The sequence below is a fragment of the Lutzomyia longipalpis genome, chromosome 1 (assembly GCF_024334085.1).
Source record: "Lutzomyia longipalpis isolate SR_M1_2022 chromosome 1, ASM2433408v1".
In the NCBI taxonomy this organism is placed as follows: domain Eukaryota; kingdom Metazoa; phylum Arthropoda; class Insecta; order Diptera; family Psychodidae; genus Lutzomyia; species Lutzomyia longipalpis.
The window spans coordinates 17,259,111-17,281,156 of NC_074707.1; the positions used below are offsets into that span (position 1 = coordinate 17,259,111).

The following is a 22,046-nucleotide window of genomic DNA, read 5'->3' on the forward strand; positions in this document are numbered from 1 at the left end:
AATTGCCATGCAGATAGAATTGAAGTAACAAAACCCACGATGTATAGCCTATATATAGCTAGTGATGTATGTAGGTTTTTCTTTTATCCCTGGGAAGTATATTTGCGTTCTTCCATCAACTACTTTTAACTTTATACCTCCCAGGTATTAGATTTCCTACTTCCGCAATAAAAAAAAACTCAAGGTAAAATAATTTCCCAACTATTTTCAACTCTTATCTAATTTTTCCATTTTCTCTATGTTTATTTAACTTTATCTTACACGCTGATGGAGATGGTGGAGCCCAAGAAGCTGATGGCATTATGAGAATGAAAACTTGATAAGGAGAATGAAGAGACTGAAATGTTTTCCAAAGAAGATTGTATGCTATATACACACACAAACACATACTTTTCTCTATTTGTCATGATGGAGTGGTGGGTGGAGAATATAATTTCCTCTTCAATCACAAACTTTGAATCGCGATATTCGAGCAATATTCCCTTGGAAAGTTGACGACAGAGAAACTTATCACCCAACCTCCTTGAGGCACTTCCGTCCAAGAGTTGGGGGGGGGGGCGGTATTACACATCATTGTTCTTCCAAACCGCATTCCCTCACGGAGGAATTATATAGTACGTAAAAGGAGTCTGCTAGATAGTGAAGATGGCACAAAAACAAAGCCAGATGTGGAACAGTGCTGTTGTGTTGGAAGCAAAAACAGGGATGATTCCACTGGAGAGGAATTATTTTCTTTTGAAACAAATTAGAGGAATTTCTTAATAACGTCACTTCATTGTGTGGTATGATGAGGGGCATGAAAAAGAATACCTCGACGCTTGAGGAATTTCACCCTCGGGAATGCGGGTGTGTGAATGAATTTCCTCCTTCATGGGGAGTCCGGAGGGAGAGAGCAACAACAAAAAAACTGGGCTAAATGAAAATGAGATAAGAAAATGAATGGGGTAGATTGAAAATGTTTTAGCAGCTTTAATCCTTTTGCAAAATTAACCTTTTAGCTGGGTGCTTCATGCCAAAGACCCCGCCCATGGGGCTTTTCACACAAGAACAACCACAAGACACAATCAAAAACTTTCGGGCTTTCCAACTAGCCCATGAGAAAAGTGTTTTATGTTTCCTGGTGAAATGGTCTGTTAAGACTTTCCACCCGCCCCCTTATCCCGTGCACATTACATATCCCCATGAAAATCGCCAATCACCCAACGATGGGTGGGGGCGAAGGGGGTTAACATGAAACTATACTTTTGCCTCAATGCTAAAGCTGCAGGAGGTAAAAAGCTCTTTGGGGTTCAAGGGAAAAGCATAGAGAGGATAATGATAATTACAACAATATACACACTCCCATCCCCCACTTTAATTATGTTCCCCATTTCCATATCCTCCCAACTACCCCCACCCGCTCGCCTTTGCCGTTTGCCCAACGTCCTCCTCACAGGGTGGATTTTCTTCTAATACCAGCATGTTGTTTATGTGTGTGAGTAAACATTTTAGCTTTTACTACCCACTTTATACATCATTCAAGTATAGTTTTGATGCCCTCTTCACTGTCCTCACCACTCACTTTATTCACTCCACATAACCCTTTCTTCTCCGTCCAAAGCCACTGCGGTTAAACTTACCCCAATAGGATATGCTTGGTCAGTGTTCTTGAGATATTTCAACCTCTCCGGATGATTTCCACTCTCTGCTTGTATAAATATTTTCTTACACACTGAATTAAGGATTATTAAAAACTTTCTCAGGTTTTTATAACTCCTTTTGCTGAATAAATTATAATTATTAGAATTACTACATTAATTTTGAATAGAGTATAGGTGCCTGCAGGAAAGTTTTAATTTTATTTATTGCAAAAGATTCGTTTCTTGAGGGAAAATTTTATCTTTCATCCTAAATCTGGTCCTAAATCCTTTTAAGCATCTTCTGTACAATTGAAAGAACGTATTATAAAATTTTTCTCCATTAACAAATTTTCCACTTAAAGAAAATTCAAGAATTTTATTACGCGTCGAAAACAAGAAAGGATCTTCATAAGAAAAGGGTATACGGTTTTGGGGATGCTGTGTTATCAGAAATCATTATCATATTCCATCCCTTTTTTGGTGAATGACAATTTTCCTTCCATGGAAATTAGGTGCTGAGGATGAGATTTGTCTTTTCCTGTGCTTCTACAACACCACCAACAAAAGATGCCATGCGGGAAGATATTCGTCATCTGTTGGAGCGTAAAATGAGCAAGATAAAATGACAATAGAATTGTTTCACAGCATCCGATAAATTTTATGTTTATCCCTTACTACGTAGGAAATATTTTATATACAATTGCTATCTAACTGGGAAGTCGTAAATTTTTTTTTCTCTAGAGGGTAACATTTCAAAATTAATAAATCATCTTCCATTTAGATTATAGATTTTTCCCACATCAATTTTCTCGTTTTCGCTACATTTTCTGCCTCCCAACTCCACCACATTCCCGCGCCTCACATACCCTCAAAATGTGGAACCCCAAATTCACGTGCCATGCCTCTTTTTTTTACAGTCTCTCTACACACATTTGTAATATGTTGGTGGTTTTGTGGGTACGTTTTGGTATGAACGAACATTCGTGTGAGATAAATCAATAAAATGTGTATGGAATAACATGATCGATTACCATCTCACCTGCGCCCCAAAAATGTGTGTTGGAGTGTTGTGTCTCTATATAACATTTTATTAAACAAGCGTCTCTCAAAATGACCATCAATTTCTCACTCAAAATCGCTCCCCTATATCGAAGTTATTTATCTCCCCAATAACTCCGTAAAAGGCATGCAAAATGGTATCTTATATTACGGAAGATTGTATGACAAATATTCACTTTTGCGTTCTTCAGCAACGATATTTCCTCCTCACCCCTCTCCACCCTAAATCCCCCAACTTCCTGTGACAAGAGTGGAGCAAAACAAAAGGCAGAAAATAGCTCAAACAGTGGAGATTTTAATCATTTTAATTGAATTCCCCACAATTTTGCATCTTCTCCCATGAAATATTCATAATTCTCTGGTATGATGTAGAGAAAATCTCTACGTTCGATTCTACTCTGGGCGAATTTACATGCGATTAATCATCTGAGTGAGAGAGAGTAGTAGAGGCTAATAATTGGTATATTTTCCAAACCACTTGACCTAATTCTCTCCGTGAATAAGAACTCTCAGGGATTAATAATGGAATATTATAGGTATAAAGTGCACACAACATTAAAATGCAAATGTAATTCTTTATTTAGCACATTTTCATGGTTTCAGGTATAATTAAGTTCCACTGCATATCTCTCTGGGGTTCTTGCAATTATTCTTTTCTCAGTTTTTAGCTGTGTTTCTTTCAGACACAGCTTTTGTGTACCGAGCAAAATCGAAAGTCGTCAGATCGGGCTCAAACTTGGGATGAGCACGAATTAGGGTCCCCACATTCCAAAAAACGTATGCGCCAAAAATTTTTTTTCCGGCCGTCCGTCCGGCCGGCCGGCCGTCCGTCCGTAGTATAACGCTAAATTGCGAGAGAACGGTTATAGATAGAGACTTGCGGTAAACGGCAAAGTTTAAATATCGACTGGAAGACATCCGATTATGATGTCAAATTTTACCCCCCACCCCTCCGTCCGCCATTTTGAATAACCTCAAAATTTTGTTTTCGCTATATCTCAGCCGCTATTATAGCTAGAGGTCTGAAATTTTGATATGTTGTAGAGACCATCAAGAGCTTTCCAACGATACCTCATTTTCGAAAATCGGTCTAGCCGTTTAATCAATATGGCCGCCACAATTTTTCATCGAAAATCGATCATAACTCGAAAACGGCTTGACCGATTTTGATCAACCCGGGCTCAAATGAAAGCTCTCAATAAACCCTACAACTCTCTAGAACATCCGAAGTTTCAAAAGTAACCGCTAGGGGGCCAAAAATCAAAAACAAAATTTTCGATTAGTTTTCGATGAATATCTCGAAAACGGCGACATAAATTTTTTTCATTTTTTGATATGTTATAGCTGACCATATTATCTAGCTCTATGCCAAAAATGAAGAAAATCTATGGATCCGTTCTCGAGATATAGCCTTCCAAAGTTGGCATGTCATATCTCAGGTTCTACAAGTCCGATCTTGATCAACTCAAGCGCAAATGAAAGGTTTCGAGAAACCCTACAAATGTCTAGAACATTGCAACTTCGAGAAATGATCGCAAGAGGCGCTAAAATCAAAAACAAAGTTTTCGAAAATTTCGAACTCGAATTTTTCGAAAATGGTGACATAAATTTTTTTCATTTTTCGATATGTTATAGCTGACTTCAAGATCTTTCAAACAAAAAAAATTTATGAAAATCTATGGATCCGTTCTCGAGATATGGCCTTCTAAAGATTTCTTATAGGGTATGACTTTTCTACTTTTCCCGACTTTGCGCGTATTTAAATTAATTTGCGTTCTAGTTTGCTCTCACAAAATTGGTACACTGAAAGAAACACAGCTCTCGTAAGCTTGGTCAGCTTACCAGTACATTTTTTCTAAGAAGCTTTTCTGGAATTTTTCTTTTACATTAAAATTTAACAAGGCTTTTGTAGGTAAGATGATTTTTATGTCAAGGCTTTTCCAGAGCCTTTAAAAAAATATTTTTTTTTAGCAAAATATTGCTAAAGATCTTTGAGAGCTTTCAATTAAGTTTAAGCTTTTAGCTGTGATTCTTTCTTCAAAGAAGCACAGCTTCTTTTGTCTACTTGAACTTGAGACATGGAAAACTTTTATGTGCAGCCCCACGTAGAGTGAGACAGACATTCTAACCATCTGTCCTTGCGTTCACACACACTATGAGGGTGTATCTTTTCATCGGGGTGGTGGTGTACAAGTTTTGGGGGATACAACATGATGCTGGAATGGGGAGTGAAATGAAATCCCCATCATGGGGTGTCTCGCCCCCAAAAAAGCCACCACTTTATCATGGTAAATAGGTATAGAGGGATGCCGCACGAGGATTTGGGCAAAATATCCCCTCGCGCCTTTGGAAAATATGGGGCACACACACCACCACCACCCTTAAAATGGTAAAAAGATAAAAAATGAACTGAAATCTCGGCAGATTTCTCTCACCACATGAAACCCTACGGTGGGGGTGCTTTTTTTGCACATTCGAGTGAAAAGTTCAGGCCAGTGTGCTTATGAAAAAAAGAACCAGCAGCAGAATAAAATATCCAGCAATATGGGAAACATGGTGGAGTTTCTTACGAATGAAGACAAACCAAAAATGCCTCACTCGATTGAGCTTTGAGGGGATTTGGAGTTATGTTTCTGGGGCTTTTTGGGGTGTGTGCATGGAAAAATACGCCCTGACTGTTTTTTCTATCCGCCTTATATAACATGGGTTGAACGTCCAATTTTCCGAGGATGAGAACAATATTTCGATTTAAAACCAATTTCAATTAAATATTGCTTAAGAGTTGTGTTTGCTGTGGTATTCCTGTCAGCATCCCCCCTTCGGTAGGATTTGTTGAGGGATTTAGCCTGGTTGTGTATATACTCAACATCCAACTCTCCGGAGAGCAACATTTACTCACCCAAACCCTGTTGAGCTCTCGATGATTGCTTGATGATTATTTAAATGCATGAGTTGAACCATTTTCACCAGGACATTCTCACCATCAGAATATATCATGTGGCTCTCTGGGGAGGGAAGAGGAGAATGAGCGAGTACGTAGAGAAAAAAAACGCACGCTATGGTAGAATTCAAATATGTTTCCATATCGAGAAGCGATGGATTCAAAAGCACCAACCCCACCCACCGAGACATCAATGCGACGACGCCTAGTAAACACACGACGAGTTGGGTGGTGGGCGCACTTAAAACCCACCCAAAGCCTCGGTGGAATGTCTCGTTAGTTCATGCTTCCGGCTCACGGCAATATCGCTCCGTATTTGTATATTTGTACGCTAGCGCCAGCATATAATGTAAACGGAGAATTTTACGCCAGAGACACAACTCCTGTTTGTACATAATAGTAAAAAAGGATCCCACTATCCGACCTCGTCACACACTCAACTTGTACATTTAATCGACGAATGGCTAGTTATCCTTGTCTGGGATTCGTTCTGCTTCGTTATGTAGTACACAAGCGCCACAACAGGTGCTTTCCACTCCCTCTCTGAAATAATGTCCTGGGGAAAAGGAGCGGAGAAACTAAAGCTACGTTCACAATCGTCTCTCGCTACTTATGTATATGTTTCAGTAATATATATTATGTACACATGATATATAGAAAGAAAAAGCAAAAAGCTCTCGATATGTCTTTGGCTTGGGGTATTCAGGTAATAAGAAATATTTTCTTAACCAGTGGAAATTCTCATGTTTCAATTTATGATAAATTTGGGGCAATTATTTTTTTTTCAAAGGAAATTTCAAGAAAAATTTTCCAGTAAAGAAAAACTTTTCTTAAATTTTAGGAAACTTAAAGTTAAGCTTTTTTTGTTAGAGCAGAAAAGTTTCAATTTTCCTGTAAAAGAAAATTCCCGCATAAAAAGTTTTTTTATATGAAATTCCAAAAAGTACCTTTAATAAGACAATTATTTGTCTATAAGAAAATTTATATAAATTTCTTCCGCAGGTTGCAATCAAGGAGGGTTTCCTCATGAAACAAACATGGTCTTTCCAACGATGGCGTCGACGCTTTTTTCGTCTCAAGGGCCACAAATTGTACTACGCCAAGGATTCTAAGGTGAGTTGCGATGCCACAATTATCCATGCAAACCACCTGGAAAATTCATTCTAAAACGTACTGAATATCGATTAAATCCACCCCAACAGTGACTATGGTGAAAATTCCATTTAATGCTGACCAAAAAGCTTCAAACTAAATTCCATCACTCATTCCAACCATACCTCAATCCTCCTGATCCGCAAGCTAATCCATGAATTTTCACGTGCATTCTTTTACCCAGTCACTCTTGCTTTATTATCCTGGAAGGTTTTTTTTGTTCCTCGTACATCTGGCAAAATCACACTCTGGTGGGGTTTTTAGCTAAATGTAGATTTTCTTCATCATCAATTTTCATTTCCACCGGCAGGGAGATTGATGGTTTAATATAAAAAAATCCTCCCCCATACGAAATTTTCTTTGTTTCAGAAGCCTATCAAATTGCAAAGTTATTATGGGAAGACATGATTATATGCTAATTTTTCTCATATATCTGAAGTTGTGCAATATATTGTTATCAATGCAAATTTTTATCTAATTTAAATTGCCAACTTTTTAATTTGAAAATTATTATTTTTATTTGAGACCTTTGAGAGTTATTTATTAAAGTTTTACATAGGGTTGCTGAGTAACTCGTTCAGAGCTCGTTCAGAGCTTTAGAAATAGAGAAAAAAGCTCAATTTGCGAGCACATAATTATTAGTAAATTTACTTGTTATATAACATTTCTACTCTGACACAACAAACTCGGACGACAAAGTTATTCATTTGCAAACTTTTTGATGGGTATTCCAGTTCACGGGACAATTCTCTTGATAGTTATTTGAAAACGCACACAACATGCCTCAGAGGGATATCTTTTTTAGAAGGTCAATGACTGCGTGAAATATTTTGTCCTTCAATATGGGTTGATGAAGAATTAATTAAAATTACTTAGGGTAATTAAAAGTTTGCTATTTTAGTGTGCAGCTAAACTTGTTGCTCACTTTATATGGGTGAGTGCCTAAAGTGATATTAAAGAAGGCCCAAGAAGTGAAAAGAAATGAAGGCACACGTGGAAGTTAGGAAGTAAATTAATCACAAAATGGAGACTCTGAATAAGATAAATTTCTCAGCATTCCATGGGAGATGGTACTCAAAAAAGAGGCCGAAAGACGTTAGAGAAAAAAGGGAGGAACGAAATGAAATTACGTTCAAATGAGTGGATAACAAGTAAAATGTAAATTTGATATTTACCAAAAAAAGAAGATACGAAAAATTTTTCTTTCCGATGGTAAAAATAAATAACATTTCACCGAACCGACGCACTGTGAAAACTTGAGAAAATAATACAAAGTCCTGAAGATTGAATTTCACATTAATCAAAATGACGAGACTTCCTCAGAGGGATCCTTTTTCAACTTCAACTCAAGAGGCTTCTCTGCCTCAAAATGTGTGCACGACGGGGAGGAAAAGTTCTCGTGCTTGTGTTTTAATTTTCCCCATTGTTGGCTCTTCAAGTGTATCTCACTTCCGCCACCTTTTCATCCGCGACCTAGCCCGCGGGTGGGAAAAAAAAGAAAATGATGTCGATGGCAAAATTAACTCTCTACGCAGACTTTCTCGGAAAATGCTCTTTCGCGTTTTGCGTGGAGAAAATTTACAAAAGTAGCATTTTCTCTGACTGTGTTGGCTTTTCAAACGTGACTTTTCCTCACGTCACAACAATAAATGGCTCGGACACCGAAATTAAATACAACATACCGCGAGAGAATGTGGAAATCATTTGTTTATTTCGAAACCTCCAAAATGTTTATATGTAGTAATTTTAATTTAAACAGCAAGGTTACCTTTCTGCCTGAGACACAACACCCCTCAGAATACGCGTCACAATTTCCTTGTGCACGCAGAGGTCTCTCATTTATTGTGTATGCATGAATATCCAGTGAGGAAACTCTCATACAATAAACCTTGCGGTTAGCTTTGTTGTTTTCTCCATTAGTTGAGTCGTCCACCACACTGTGAGGAGAATGCGGGCGAGTGAGCAACCCTCCACTAAGGGCGGCTAAGTACTGGCACGTGGTGAAAATTATTCAACGTCATCAACTGAAAAATTCATGGAATTTTTTATTTAATGTCTCTTCCCCGATTAAATGAATTTTCTCACTTTCCTTTGACCTTCTTTTGAGGAAATACCTTTCCTATATACATACTATACATATATAGTATAGGGTACATATAAAATTGACACGATTCCGCGAAAATTCTATTACGGGAAACGGATCGTCTTTGCTAGATTTAGAAAATGTTCTAATTAATTTTAGGTCATGAATTATTTTATATTGGTTAATTTATACATTAAATTCCAAGAAGGTGATGCTTTCTTTTGGATTCAAAAAGTCGTGTTGGATTTCTCATAATCTTTTTAAATTACAACTCATAATATTTCTTGATGACAATGAAAAACGTAAAAAAAATGAAAAGATCATATTAAAATTGCATTTTATCACCCCTTTTTCGTTATAATCGCCACCAGACAGTGACGGGAGTGCCAGCAAAAGCCATAAAGGCGACTATATTCACAATGAAACACCCTCCCATAATCCACCCCCAGGGGCATAGCTGTAACGCACCAAGTTGCAATTATCGCCTTATTACAAGCTTGGCTATTGACTGCAAAGCCCCGATGAGGGATGCTTAGTGCAAATGAAAACACCACAGGACAGCCATTTCGCACGTCCAAGGCGTTAGTGGAAATTTTCAATAAGACAACCACGGAGACGACATGAGAAACTTCTCATGCAATTACCACCAATTTTTACTCTTCAAATTCACTTTCACAATATTGCACACCACAGCTCCTGGAGGTGATTTTTATGTTGTCTGGCGGTGCATCAGCAAATCTGCATTCCTGTGGGACTTTAGTTTTCATTAACGTTGCTTTTTACCATCTTTAACAGTAATTTTCTTATAACGGAACCTTGAGCGAAGGAAAAAATCGTGATTTTTCTTTCAATTCAATTTTAATTTTCTCCTTGATTAAATCAACCAATTTACAAACAATTTCCCATAAATAAACACAAGGAGTTAATTAATCGAGAAGAAGAAAAACAAAATTTCGGGTTCTGCTGTTTCCGATGGATAACTAATAAATTTATTTTAATTTGAACCAAAGTGGGGGTTCTTGAACCAAAGATATATTGGAGAAATCGACGAAGTTTAATCAAATTTCCAAGAAGTTGGTGTTTATCATGGGTGGTATAGGTCAGAAGCCTTGAACGGTGATGGGGGAGAAAAAGCTCCTGAGGAAAAAATTGTTATTAATGAGAAAATGAATTTTTACATGGAAATGAGGAAAGCCGAAATTAATTGGATTTTTTTGTTGTTAATTTTTCTCTCTCTCTCCCTTCATCTCAGCTATATACAAAAAGAATTTTCACAAGGCACTTTGTAATATAAAGTTTCTCCTGTTTTGAGGCGCTATCGTCAAATATTTGTATACTCATGGAGTTTACAAAACTTTCATACTACACTTCATTATCCTTGCTCCCTTCCTGCCACACGGCACCCCCCAAACCTTATATAAGCTCCTCAAGAAATTGCCCAACTTTCTCGTCTGTTTCCCATCCTTGTTGCGCATTTGCGATGGGTATGTTCTGGGGAAAACGTGATTCTACATACAACCAATAAAATGAATATGATTTCAAAAGTCAGCTCAAAGTCGACATTATTCCAGAACTTCCAGAATTTGTACTCTTTGTGTAGCAAAAAAAAAACATTTTGCTAACGAAAATCCTTTATAATAAAAGTTTATTGTGTGCTGAATAAAATCCTATATAAGTACATTGTTAGCTTCGGAAAATATATAGTTTTAATGTGTAAATATGCAAATATTAGAACAATATAATTTTGTATACAAGTTTACATTATATATTGTTATGGTGTATGTATGTATACATACATGTCTCTTTTATAATATTGTTTGATTTTGTAGGAAAAGTAAATTTACATTACATATACATATATATTTCAGCAGCAAAATGAATTTTAGTCCTGGGGATGTTGATTCACTGCCAATATCAAATTGTTTCACCAAAATTCCCTCAAGAGGGAAATCATGATTAGAAAGCTAATCTTAGCTATTTTACATATTAGATTGCAAAGTTGAGTACAGTAGTTGATAGTGAAAGATAACGATGAATCCTTTATTATCCTTTCTCATTGACTGAGCAACAGTGCACATTTTCCTCGTATATATGAGATAGCTTTGAGCTTCCTTTGAGCTTTCATCAAAGTATGGTAATTTGTGAATAAAATCAGTATAAATTAAAAGATCTATTTTTAGAAAATCACCTTTTAACCATTTCACGACATATGTGGAAGTTTTGAGAGTGTTTCTCAAACAAACCAATCTCTTTTGCCTCTTATACATATTAGAGCGTTTCCGTCTTAGAAAATTATTTAAATTATCGGGAATCTATTCTGTTTCATGTGTTTAGGTCAGCGTACGATCCATTGGACGGGCAAGGGTTAATTAGAGAAAAAATAATGTTTCCAACCACGAAATTACAGTTCAATAAATTTGGAGAAGTGATAAATGCAAAATCAATTTTGTTGATTTCAAAACTTCTCTATTAGAAACGCATGATGTGGTAAACTACAATGAAAATTTACTTTGTGAAAATATCAATAAAATCAGTCATATTTTACGCTTCAATTCATCGTGCAGGTCAGTGATGCCTGGTAAACAAGCCATTATGAATGTTCAGGGATGCTTTTGGCTACCCACAAGCTTGCATTGGGAGATTTTTACGCTTGAACTATATAACTGTGAGTACCTACCTCGTATATGTATGTATGTATGTAAACACAATTGTGTATTATATATAGCGTCTATTGTAGAATTTACAAACATTCCAAAATATGAGAGAAATTTCGTGTGAAATGCGCCAGAGAATGTGGAAAATTTTCTCTCACTGCGGGTATTTGCAGTGTCAATAAATTCTTTATGGCATATCCGTACAATCAATAATAAATTAATTCCGTAGATTTTGGGCAGAACAGCAGCAAATTATACTGAGAGTCTGATTGCCCTGGATCACCTCTCTGTGTGAACGAATTCTCATGAGAAAAAGGCATCTCTGGCACTGAGATGGGATTCTCACGGTGTGGGTGGCCCCAGGGGTGGAAAATGTGTGGAATGAGGGTGTACCGCGTGAGAGAGAGATGCATGTGAGAGAAAATTTTTGGAAAAACCCAAAGCAGAGAGAATATGTGCGAGAGTGTGGGAGAGAAAGAGCGCGGGAAAGTGGAAAAATGAGAGCATCCATTTCTCTTTGGAGTATTTTGTGAGTAAACCCATGTGCGGGAAATTGGAGAGACGAGAGTCACGCGAGTAATGCCTCTTTGGCGGTGGATTTTCCTCTACAAAACGAGACCGCACGCCCCATGAGCCTTCAGTTGGACTGCGAACGCCAAGCGGCTCCAAAGCAACAGAACAAGCAACAACGACAGAATATTCTGCTCCAAAATATCCGCTGTTTTTGGCTTCACAACTTTTTGGCAACTTTTGGTGTGTTTTGTGTCAGTTTGAGGGACTTTATCCAAGGCTATATACATATACTTTTGTCTAAGACTTTTGAGTGTTGAGTGTGATCTTCCATCAAGAGCAATTTCTTCAAGAGCAATAACAATTCCTGAAATTCCTTTTAAAATTCTATTCTTTCCCACACCTTTGAAAATTTCCTCTTTCCACCTCCTGTTTGCCTTGTCCCTGGAATTTTCCTCCTAATTAGATATATATTTAATTACGAAGCTTCCACACTCTGAAATGTTTGAACACCAATTTCTGCACCATAATCCAAACAGGTAAATGTTATACATAATGATTATCTTTTCAATGCAGCATCTCAGTGCAAATAAAAAAGTTACATATAGACTTTCAACACTCATCATGTTATATTAATTAGGTGAATATTTATTCAGAGCTGTCTCCAATAAACCATCCTACAAAATGTTCATACATAATATTGGGTAAATAATTGATTTGACAAAAGTCAGGGAAGAAAATTAATTTGAAAATGACTCACGAGCTTTTCATGACAAAAAAGGCTCATTGGAAATTCATTCCATAAACCCATGAAACACACCTCATCCCACGATCTATTTAATTTATTAACGTTTTTGTGAAACGTATATAAAATGCAAAGCAAAAAGGACAAACGGAATAGACGCGATAGGGCATGATCCGCATGTTAAATGTAATTTTCAAGCATCAGTGTTAATTACAAATTCAACTCGTTGTTGGTTCAATTTGGTCTTGGCCATGCAATGGACGATGCCGCAGAATTAGCTGTCATGATGCTGAATATGCAGCTGACGTGGTGTGGTGCATTTCCTCCAACAATGGCTCAGTGATGTTTGGTGGAACGCGCACAGCATGTGTTTGAGAATATTGGTTATTTCTATGTCAAATGAGGTTATTAGCACCAGAAAGGTGTCGGAAACGATGTGAGATTAAAATCGGGACACTTGATGGTGTTTAAAATAAGAAAAGCTACATGTCTATTTCTGTTCCATTCTCATGGATTGAAGCTAAAAATAGTTGAGGCTGAAAATCTCATGATCTGCTATTGCACATTTACAACCCAGTTGTATGATTTCACAATAAATTTTATACTATACAGTATATCGGAGAGATTTTTCCGATTAAACCCAAACACCATGTGTTTCATCCTCTTTCATACACTGCTGATCGAAAATTTCCTTAGGATTCTTTCATTTATTGCACAGGAAAATTTAAATCCTTAACTAAACTTAATTGTAAAATCGGTAAAGAAAATTCGATAACAAAAGCTCTATTGCAGTAGATAATTTAAAGAAAAAACGCGGGTGTTTTAAACGCTATTAAATAAAATGTCAAACGTTAGAAAGAAAAAGTCTAACTTTAAAAAAGAAACAACAGATATTAAATAAAAAGAAAGCGTCAGATACAAAAAATGTCAAACCCGACAAATATAAAAAGACGTTTCACATAACGTCAACTCTGTTAGAATAGAAACGTCACTCGTTAAAGAGACAACGTCAAAAAATAATTAAAAAATAATGATAAACCCAAAATTTATTAAAAAAAAAAGGCATTAAACGTTAAAATTGTTAAAAAAGTTAAACCTAAAACTCTAATTTCCGAGTCATTAGAGTTCATTAGATTAAATAAAAGCTCAAAAAATTTTAGAACAGATTTCTGGTTAGACTTCTATTCCAGATTATTCCTTCAATAAAATAAAGATTTCTCTTGTTACAAATAATTTTTTTATATGCTAAATTACGAAAATTATATTTCTATTTTAAAAGAAAAGTTGATGCAAAACATATATTTCTTAAAAAGACTTCTATACGTATTTCAATTCAAAATGATCTTGATGCACACCAAAAGTACAAGTTTTGCAGAATATTTGAATATACAAAAAAAGCGCTTCTGACAGTTAAACTTTTTGCATAAAAGAAAGTTGATGTAAATGTTTAAGAACATCGAAGAGCTTTCAGAGAATTTCACATGGGGAATGAAAAAGGATTCCAAGAAAAATATAAATGATATTTTCGTTGAGATGTCATGTGGTGTGTGTATGGTGCAAGTCAAGAAGTCTGAGGTTGATGCTCCGTTCAAAATTGATTAAGTCAATTGGCATGGTCCATCGTCCTTTTTTGGAGCAAATGCCACAGAGTGAAATTGAAATTCAAACCAATAAAACCAGAGTATGAAAACAATTTTATACTTTTCCCATGTGACGTCAAACAAGCTCATATATACTGCTTGGAAATTTGGGACGTGGCGTTGAAAATAAAAGAGGAGAAACATGGAATTTGCCCATTTCCTCAAAAGAGCATACATATATCCTACCACCATACAGTAAAAAGGTACCTTACTTCTACCGCAGAATGTGGGAAATTTTAGCTGTGTAAGATAGAATAAATTGGGGTAGCAATTGTGAAACTTCTAATTTCCTATCATGTTAGATGATCATAGATATCCCACCAAGCCATGCGGAATGAGAATTGGGAATTGGAAGAGGAGATATTCGTGATATTTCCGCTTTTGTATCTGGTGGGATTACGACCTCATTGGGATTTCCCAAATCAATATATAGACTCTCTGTATAGAAAGTATGGGTGGGTGTGGGTACATCGCAATAAGCACCTGAAGGTTAATTCCTAGTATGTATGTGGAAAAGTATATAGGTCCTGACCTCATTAAATACTTTTGCACACTCCCCGTCCATTCTCATTAAAATTCAATTATGGGTGATTTTCCCAATATAGGTCTGAATGGAAAAACCATCAAATTAGAGCTAAATGAGAAGTGTACGAACATGTGATACGAGAGTAAATCACAATCACACACTTATGAGGTGAGAAAAAAATACTGCCTTGTTCCTCACTAAATTAGTCCCGATAACTTATCAATATATTGATTGGCAAAAGTTTTCTAATCCAATCATATATAGAAGCAATTAGACCTTATGGAGAAAACCATCAACTTCGATACTCCAACTCACACCATAAATGTGTGATATGGTTCTGCGTTTTGTGTGACCTGAAAGTTATACTGGAACTCCCTTTCTCATGCCACTGCCATATCGAGCGTTGAGAACTAATCACAATTATCACCTCATTGGGATGTTGAATGGATTTCTAAACACCAGACAACACCACCACGCATGTAATCCATATTCCTTTCATCAATGTTTGGTGTTATGTGAGATAAAATTACAGAGTAAATTATGTAGTATTAGGAGCATTTTGTCTTATTTATGTGATTAAACCGTTGATTTAAATTTAAATAACTTTACTGGAAAATTTCTAAAGACTTAAATTAGAAAGTTTAAGACATTATCGTTCATATAGATATTTAATTAAAATCATTTTACAATACAAAATCTACCTACAATCCACTAGATTCAATACCCATTATAGGCTCTCTTCATCTTTTGCGTCTCAACCAAAATCTTCCCAAAGAACCTTAACCTTCGACTTATCCACAAAATGATCCAATTATCACTGGATGTACATTAAAAGTTATATGACGTAGATTAATTAATTTAACGGCAACAAGGAGGAAATCAAAATGTATATATCTGAGCCCCTTGAGATAGGTACTTCCTATTACGATAATTTGTGTCAAATTACATTTCGTCTGAATGAGAGATAAATTCCTTGTGTTGGCGATGTTTTCTGTCTTATGCCATTTAACATTTATTTGTCACACTTTACCCCCTTTCTTTTTTGCGCCTATTTTTGGGACATTTTGCTTCTCTATCTTTGGCACCACCCCCATGTGGAAGTTTCGCCCACAAGATAATGATGGGAAAATTCAATGCTTATGGCATTTCAATAGATGATTCGTTATAGATTGAGATGGAAGTCTTGAGGTAGTGGCATTTGACAGACAATTCGGGGTCAAAGGGTATCAAATAAACAACATCCATCGAGGAATAACAATCCCATATAAGGTGTATTTCCATTAATTTGTACCTCTTGTATTTCTTCCCACATTCTTCACTGCAACTTTTGGGGGATTTCCTATGGATTGGAAAGACGATATTTCTTTTGCTTCAGATAGTCCAATTTCATACATTCGACACTACCTATTGCACAACTCTCACGTGGATTTAGTGAATTTATCTCTTTTTCCCCAAAATTGAAAAACACTGAACTATACACAAAATGGCCCATTTCTTGTGAATTTCAAAGCATTTTTTTTTAGCTGTTAATAATACTTTTTTGGCGGGAATATTCCATTTTATTATTCTCTATAACCACCTCCGGATATTGAAAACTATTTTAAAAATAGAACAAAAGAATCAGAGAAACTTTTCATAACTCATTGCTCTACATATAGTTCATTTTACGGATTTTACGTAATAAATCTTGTCATATATAATTCCCTTGAAATCCCATAATCCACCTGAATGATTCATGCAAAATGCCTCACGGTCATGAGATTTCCAACCAAAAGCCATATAAAACTAATATGTAGGTACCTACATGTTCGCAAGTATGGGAGAAATTGAAAATTCTATAGAATCCATTGAACAAATTATCCATTTAACATACTTTAGCGCCTAAGACGCTATACAATTTCCAGGTATTCTCAAGCAACAATCTAATGTAGATATTGGATCCTAAATCCCTTGATTGCGTTTCGGAATATTAAATGTTGATTTTACTTTGCCTATAAGAGGATTTATTAGGATTTCAATGAGGATTCACAACATTTCAGGGATTACAAAATGATTGTACAATATTCCTTCTAATGAACTTTTATTGATTTCAATCTTTATCTCAATACCAATTTCAGGAAATCCATTTCGCGTAGAGCTTTTCTTCCGAATATTCGTGTATATAGAGGTGAAAGTGGGAGTAAAAGTTCCAGACATTCTGTTAATAGAATAGAATGTCGTGTCCTTTGCGATGCAAGAAGTTTGAAAGTTTTAAATTTCCGTCTACACTGACTTGTCTTTCTTAATCACATTAAATTAATTAACGAAGCTGTTGTAATTTACATTTGGGAAATTTCCTCATGACAAGTGCTGCAAATTCTGAGAATTTAAATTTCTCTTTACGGAAATTAAACTCAGCTCTAGGTCCTCTCATTGTACAAAATCATATATAAAGTTCATGAAATTTTGGTTAAATAGTGTTGAACTTCTGTGAAAATTTTCCATGACACTGCCAGCTGAGGAAATTCTCAAAAAAAACAATGGAGGTAGTTTGAAGTAGTATGCGCCTCAATGTGTTGGGTGTTTGGTTATGATATAGTAATGAAAAGTCTGGTGTTTTTGCCCTGGTACAAAAGTACATCAAATTACTTTAATCACTTTATGTGGTTTTCATCGTTGGCGCGTGTTCAACTTACGGTTTGCCTTTTCTCCCATTTAACTGCACGTGCATAGTGCAAATTCTACTTTGCCAGAAAATGCGTTTTTAATGATGTTCATAAGACGAACGATGCTCCTTCTTGATATACACAACATCCAACCACACAGTGTTGTTGCTTTTCTTCTTTACTTATTACAAAACAGAAGGAAGAAAATTTGATTAGAGACGTATGAGTTGCGACACATCGTAAAATATTCAAAGTATCCATGCAGGATAATGTCATAAAGACTCTAAGGCTGTATGTGTGTGGTGAGTTAAGGGACAAAATGTCTCCATAGAATATATCATTGATTGGGTAAATTACCTCATAATTCTCAGAGAAGTGACTACCTCACATTTTCCTTTTGTATACTATCTCCCGAAGAAACATGATTCATCCGGAGATGCGGCAAAAACCATCGTCTCCGGGGATGGGTGGCGAGAAAGGAGCATAATACGGCAAGCATTAAACAATGGAATGGGAAAAGCGATAAAATGCTTCATCCTCAAACATTGGGCACCCTCTTGAAAATAAAACACACAGCAAGTGCCGAGACGTGCTAGCGACGTCTTCTCCCAGGGAGCACACAATAAAAACCCATACCCAAGGAAAACAGCTAGAAAACATGTTGGGGAAAAAGCTCAAATCTTTAGGAGGTTCCATTCACCCCATACCCTTCACCTTTTCAGATCTTTAATTGAAAAGCGATAGCTCCACTTTTTGCCCATAAAAATCCCCCATCAGAAGCATCAAAGGAACGTACACGATTGGGGGTGTGCAGGAGAGAGCCACCTGTCACGAGCATTGATGTGGAAAATCACGGATTTGAAGGAGCGAGTGTGATGCGAATCCGTGATTCTGGAAAATATGACTTCAACGGGTTATTGATTTCTTACCCGAATGATTTTTGATTGTACCTTCCACTGCCCAGTATTAAGCTTAATTGCTTTTCCACCCTTATTGCGGCTCAACGCCGTAAGATTAAAATCTCCTTATTAATTGCAATTAAGAATGAACAGCAGCATTTTTTGCCCAATTTACGGATTATTTTTTTACACTGCTCCCTGATTTTTTATTTTACACCCCTCATTTACATATTCACTGCGAAGATTTTCTTGCGAATAAGATAGAAATTTTTTTTTCTAGTCTCTTTAAGCAGAAAATCCTATTTCTCACGCTAAGAATGAAGAGAATAAGGCACAATTTCTTAGTTTTTCGGCGATGTTTGGAGAAATGGTCAATACAATTTTATTAAATAATTTTTTTATAGCCTTTAAGCTTTTAATGCTATGTTCTGAAAAGATAGTTTTAAAGAAAATTACTTGCTTTCCCAAGACACTGGCGTACTACTTTCACCCTAGTCTCCTCTATGGTTAAACAAATCCGTTTAAAAATCTCTTGGAAAAATTACGTGTGTAGATGTAAAAAAAAATTGAATCATTAGAATACAAAGAAAATGAACCCAATTTCCGGTATTTTATCCTAATTTTTTCCATTTGGGTAACTTCATATTCCATAATACGGTAAATAAGTGAAATCCCACCTTGTTTCTATTTCCCCGAACGTACATCTTCCCTCCTTGAAGGAAGCATGATGAATAAAAAATTTACAATCACCCACAGAGGGAAGCAAATATTTTTTCTTTCTTTTACCCACACATACACACACTTGAGGAAAACCTTATGAGCAACAATAGAAACAAAGCGAGAGAAAAATTGAGTCACGGCTTGTAAAGTTCCAATTTTATGGGAGTACATTGCTTTTTTATACACATTATCTTGCTTTGGGGGCTACATAGATTTCAGCATGGATGATGGCATTATTTGGGGTGGAATGGCAAAAGGCGGCTTTTCGTTTTTATTTTTTCATCTTTCCCCAGGCTGATGAAGAGGAAAAAAAAAGAAGGGGAGGGCCAAGGAAAATTGAATTTGATATTACGGAGATACAAGCAGAACGATCGCAAAGACCACAATTTCTATTCTTGTCCCATTTACTCGGTCAAATTTTCCAATTGAATTTCCCGAAGCAGCTTAATTTTCTCTGTCCTCCATGCTATTTCATTTTCTCATTATCGACGTCATTGCTTTTAGTGGCACGTGGAAAGAGAAAATTGTCTTTAGCCCTACCCCGTCCTGTTGCATGGTGGTGCTGCTTTTCTTGTGAGGGAAATTTAAATTATTTCAGGGTTTCGCTATATATTCTCCCTGTCGTCTTTGTTACCATGTTGAAGGATAAAATTTTGGTTATTTTTTTTTTCGTCTTTCTCCAGAGAAAATTGAAAATTTGCTCCATGCGAAAGAGTTCAAGCAGAAAATACTCAAGAAATTCTTGTGTGACTTTACCCAAGTTTTGGGAAAATCTCCAATTCATCTCTCAATTGTTCAGAATAATCTTGATTAAATTATTCTCGTATACAAAATTACACGCTACAAGAAAACTTGGGTTAAGAACAATAAATTAAATTGAAAATTTCCACATTTTTCACGATAAATCCTTTACATGAGATCTGTCACCCTGCACGGCTCCTTTTTACCCTTTCATGTGGTTTTAGGTGTTCATTACAATTTCCAATTTTTGATTTTTTTAACGGGAGCTAAGGACGTGCAATGAATGTAAAGAATTCTATTTAATTCGAACAAAAAGCTATATTGTTTCAGGATTCACGTTGCCTACCCCATGTATTGTACTTTGCGTGAATAAAAAGGAAAAATCCTTTTTGTTCTCTTCTCGTTTTTTGAACTCTCTTTGTATTTATTTGAAGGGAAAAAGTCTCATTCTTGTTCCTTTGAAATTCACAAAAATGTTTTTCCAAGCAGGTGGGAAATTCACAACAATTTTCTCAATGGTATACATTAATCACACCTTCTGTATTTTATTAAAATTGCGAGGATTGTGACACATAATATATATGACTGGGGCTTACTTAATAAAATGGCTTTATATACTCTCATTCCATGATGAGAGAATTTTCTGCTCAAGTGAAAAAATTAATTAAAATTAAATTATCCCAAATGAAATACGAGGTTAATGCTTTCTTTCTCATGGCAAAAGCATAAGTAAAATGAAAATTGAATTCCCGCCCTGGGCTTGAGAAAATGCGTGACGTGTAAATTGTGAGGCCAAGCGGTGCGTCTGGGAAAATTGATGACGACACTGATCTTCGCTCGTTTTGAGAAGAAACACAAGCCAAAAGCAAAATCTTGTGTTTATCCAAACACCATTCTCCGTGCCGACCCACCCCCGTGGCGCAAACGTTCACACCATATAATCAATTGCCAGCCCCCAAGAGAAATTTCCATAATTTCACTAATTCGCCCGAGATGTCTGCCACCATTCTCCGCAAAAGGAGGAAGTTGGGTGGAAAGAAAAATAAACGATTTGCATTTCTTAGCAGCTCCACGTATTGTATCGGCTATGTGGAATTTTATCGTAAGATTAGTTGGAAGAAAATTTTGAAATTCCCGACATGCCTCTCGCGTCGCGCGCAAGGTTTTAACATAGGTACTTAATTTTCTTATCAGCCAAAATAGAGATGAAAATAAATCGATTTTCATGAAGAAAGGAAACTTAAATGTGAAGGAAATATTAGGTATGTATTTCCTTACACGGTGACCTTTGACTTTCTTGCATTGTTTGTGTAATTTTGAGACATTAAAAAGTATTATTAATTATTAAAAAAAAAAAATTTAAACTGATAATTTTTAATTACGCGATGGCGCCAATGATCTTTAGAGAAGATTTTTCTGTACTATTTTTACTAAGAAATTTTTCAATAAATTATTTCAGCGAGTCATTTGATATTCAAGAGTCTCGAACACCCTTCAAAGTTAGCATCGTTCTTGATGAAAAATCCATCGACTTAACGCTCATATAAGAATCATATTTGAGAAATTGACGAAATGTCGCCAGTCAGCCCCCAGCACACCTTCAGCAGCCACCACGCGGTCCGTGGCGGTCATGGGTGGCCCCTGTGGCGCCACCAGACAGCCACCACACGGTCAGGTGACATACAAATGGGGAATAAATCGTGACCGGTCACTGTGACGTCCCCTCTGTGGATGGCTCGTGGCTACGGCGCAAGCATCCAGAAAAATTTCCCACAAAAATATCCCAAAAATATTCTTTCAAAATATATTTCTACAACATACATAGAGGGCATGGCGATGGCATATTCCCTCATGAAATATACAATAATATGTCAAAGAATTATCATAACTTTGTAATCAGATTTTCGGGGTATCAACCATTCAGAAATAAATGCAATATCCACTTTACGTCTTGAAATTTAATGAATAATCTCAAAATGCGGGTCCTTAATGCAATTTTATTAATTAAATGATTTAAAATTGACGATTTTTAGGGTAAAATAATAAAATTGCAAAATATTGATCAAAACCTAAACTAAACCCTTTTAGAAGGGTCCTGACATTGTTTTATGC

The 22,046-nt window shown here is 36.2% G+C and overlaps 2 protein-coding genes across 7 annotated transcripts in view; one reads left to right on the plus strand and one right to left on the minus strand.

Moving 5' to 3' along the window:
* Nucleotides 1-22,046, minus strand: part of LOC129794187 (poly(A) RNA polymerase gld-2 homolog B-like) — a 255,708-nt gene that overhangs the window by 156,208 nt on the left and 77,454 nt on the right. The window lies entirely within an intron of this gene.
* Nucleotides 1-22,046, plus strand: part of LOC129794090 (diacylglycerol kinase eta) — a 66,219-nt gene that overhangs the window by 2,999 nt on the left and 41,174 nt on the right. For 5 of the 6 annotated variants that reach the window (XM_055834704.1, XM_055834711.1, XM_055834720.1 and 2 more), the window contains exon 2: nucleotides 6,622-6,732. In XM_055834704.1, coding sequence (XP_055690679.1) covers nucleotides 6,622-6,732 — 111 coding nt within the window. Of the gene's footprint in view, nucleotides 1-6,621; nucleotides 6,733-12,164; nucleotides 12,558-22,046 lie in introns of those variants that run through there. The other variant, XM_055834746.1, reaches the window with a different exon arrangement.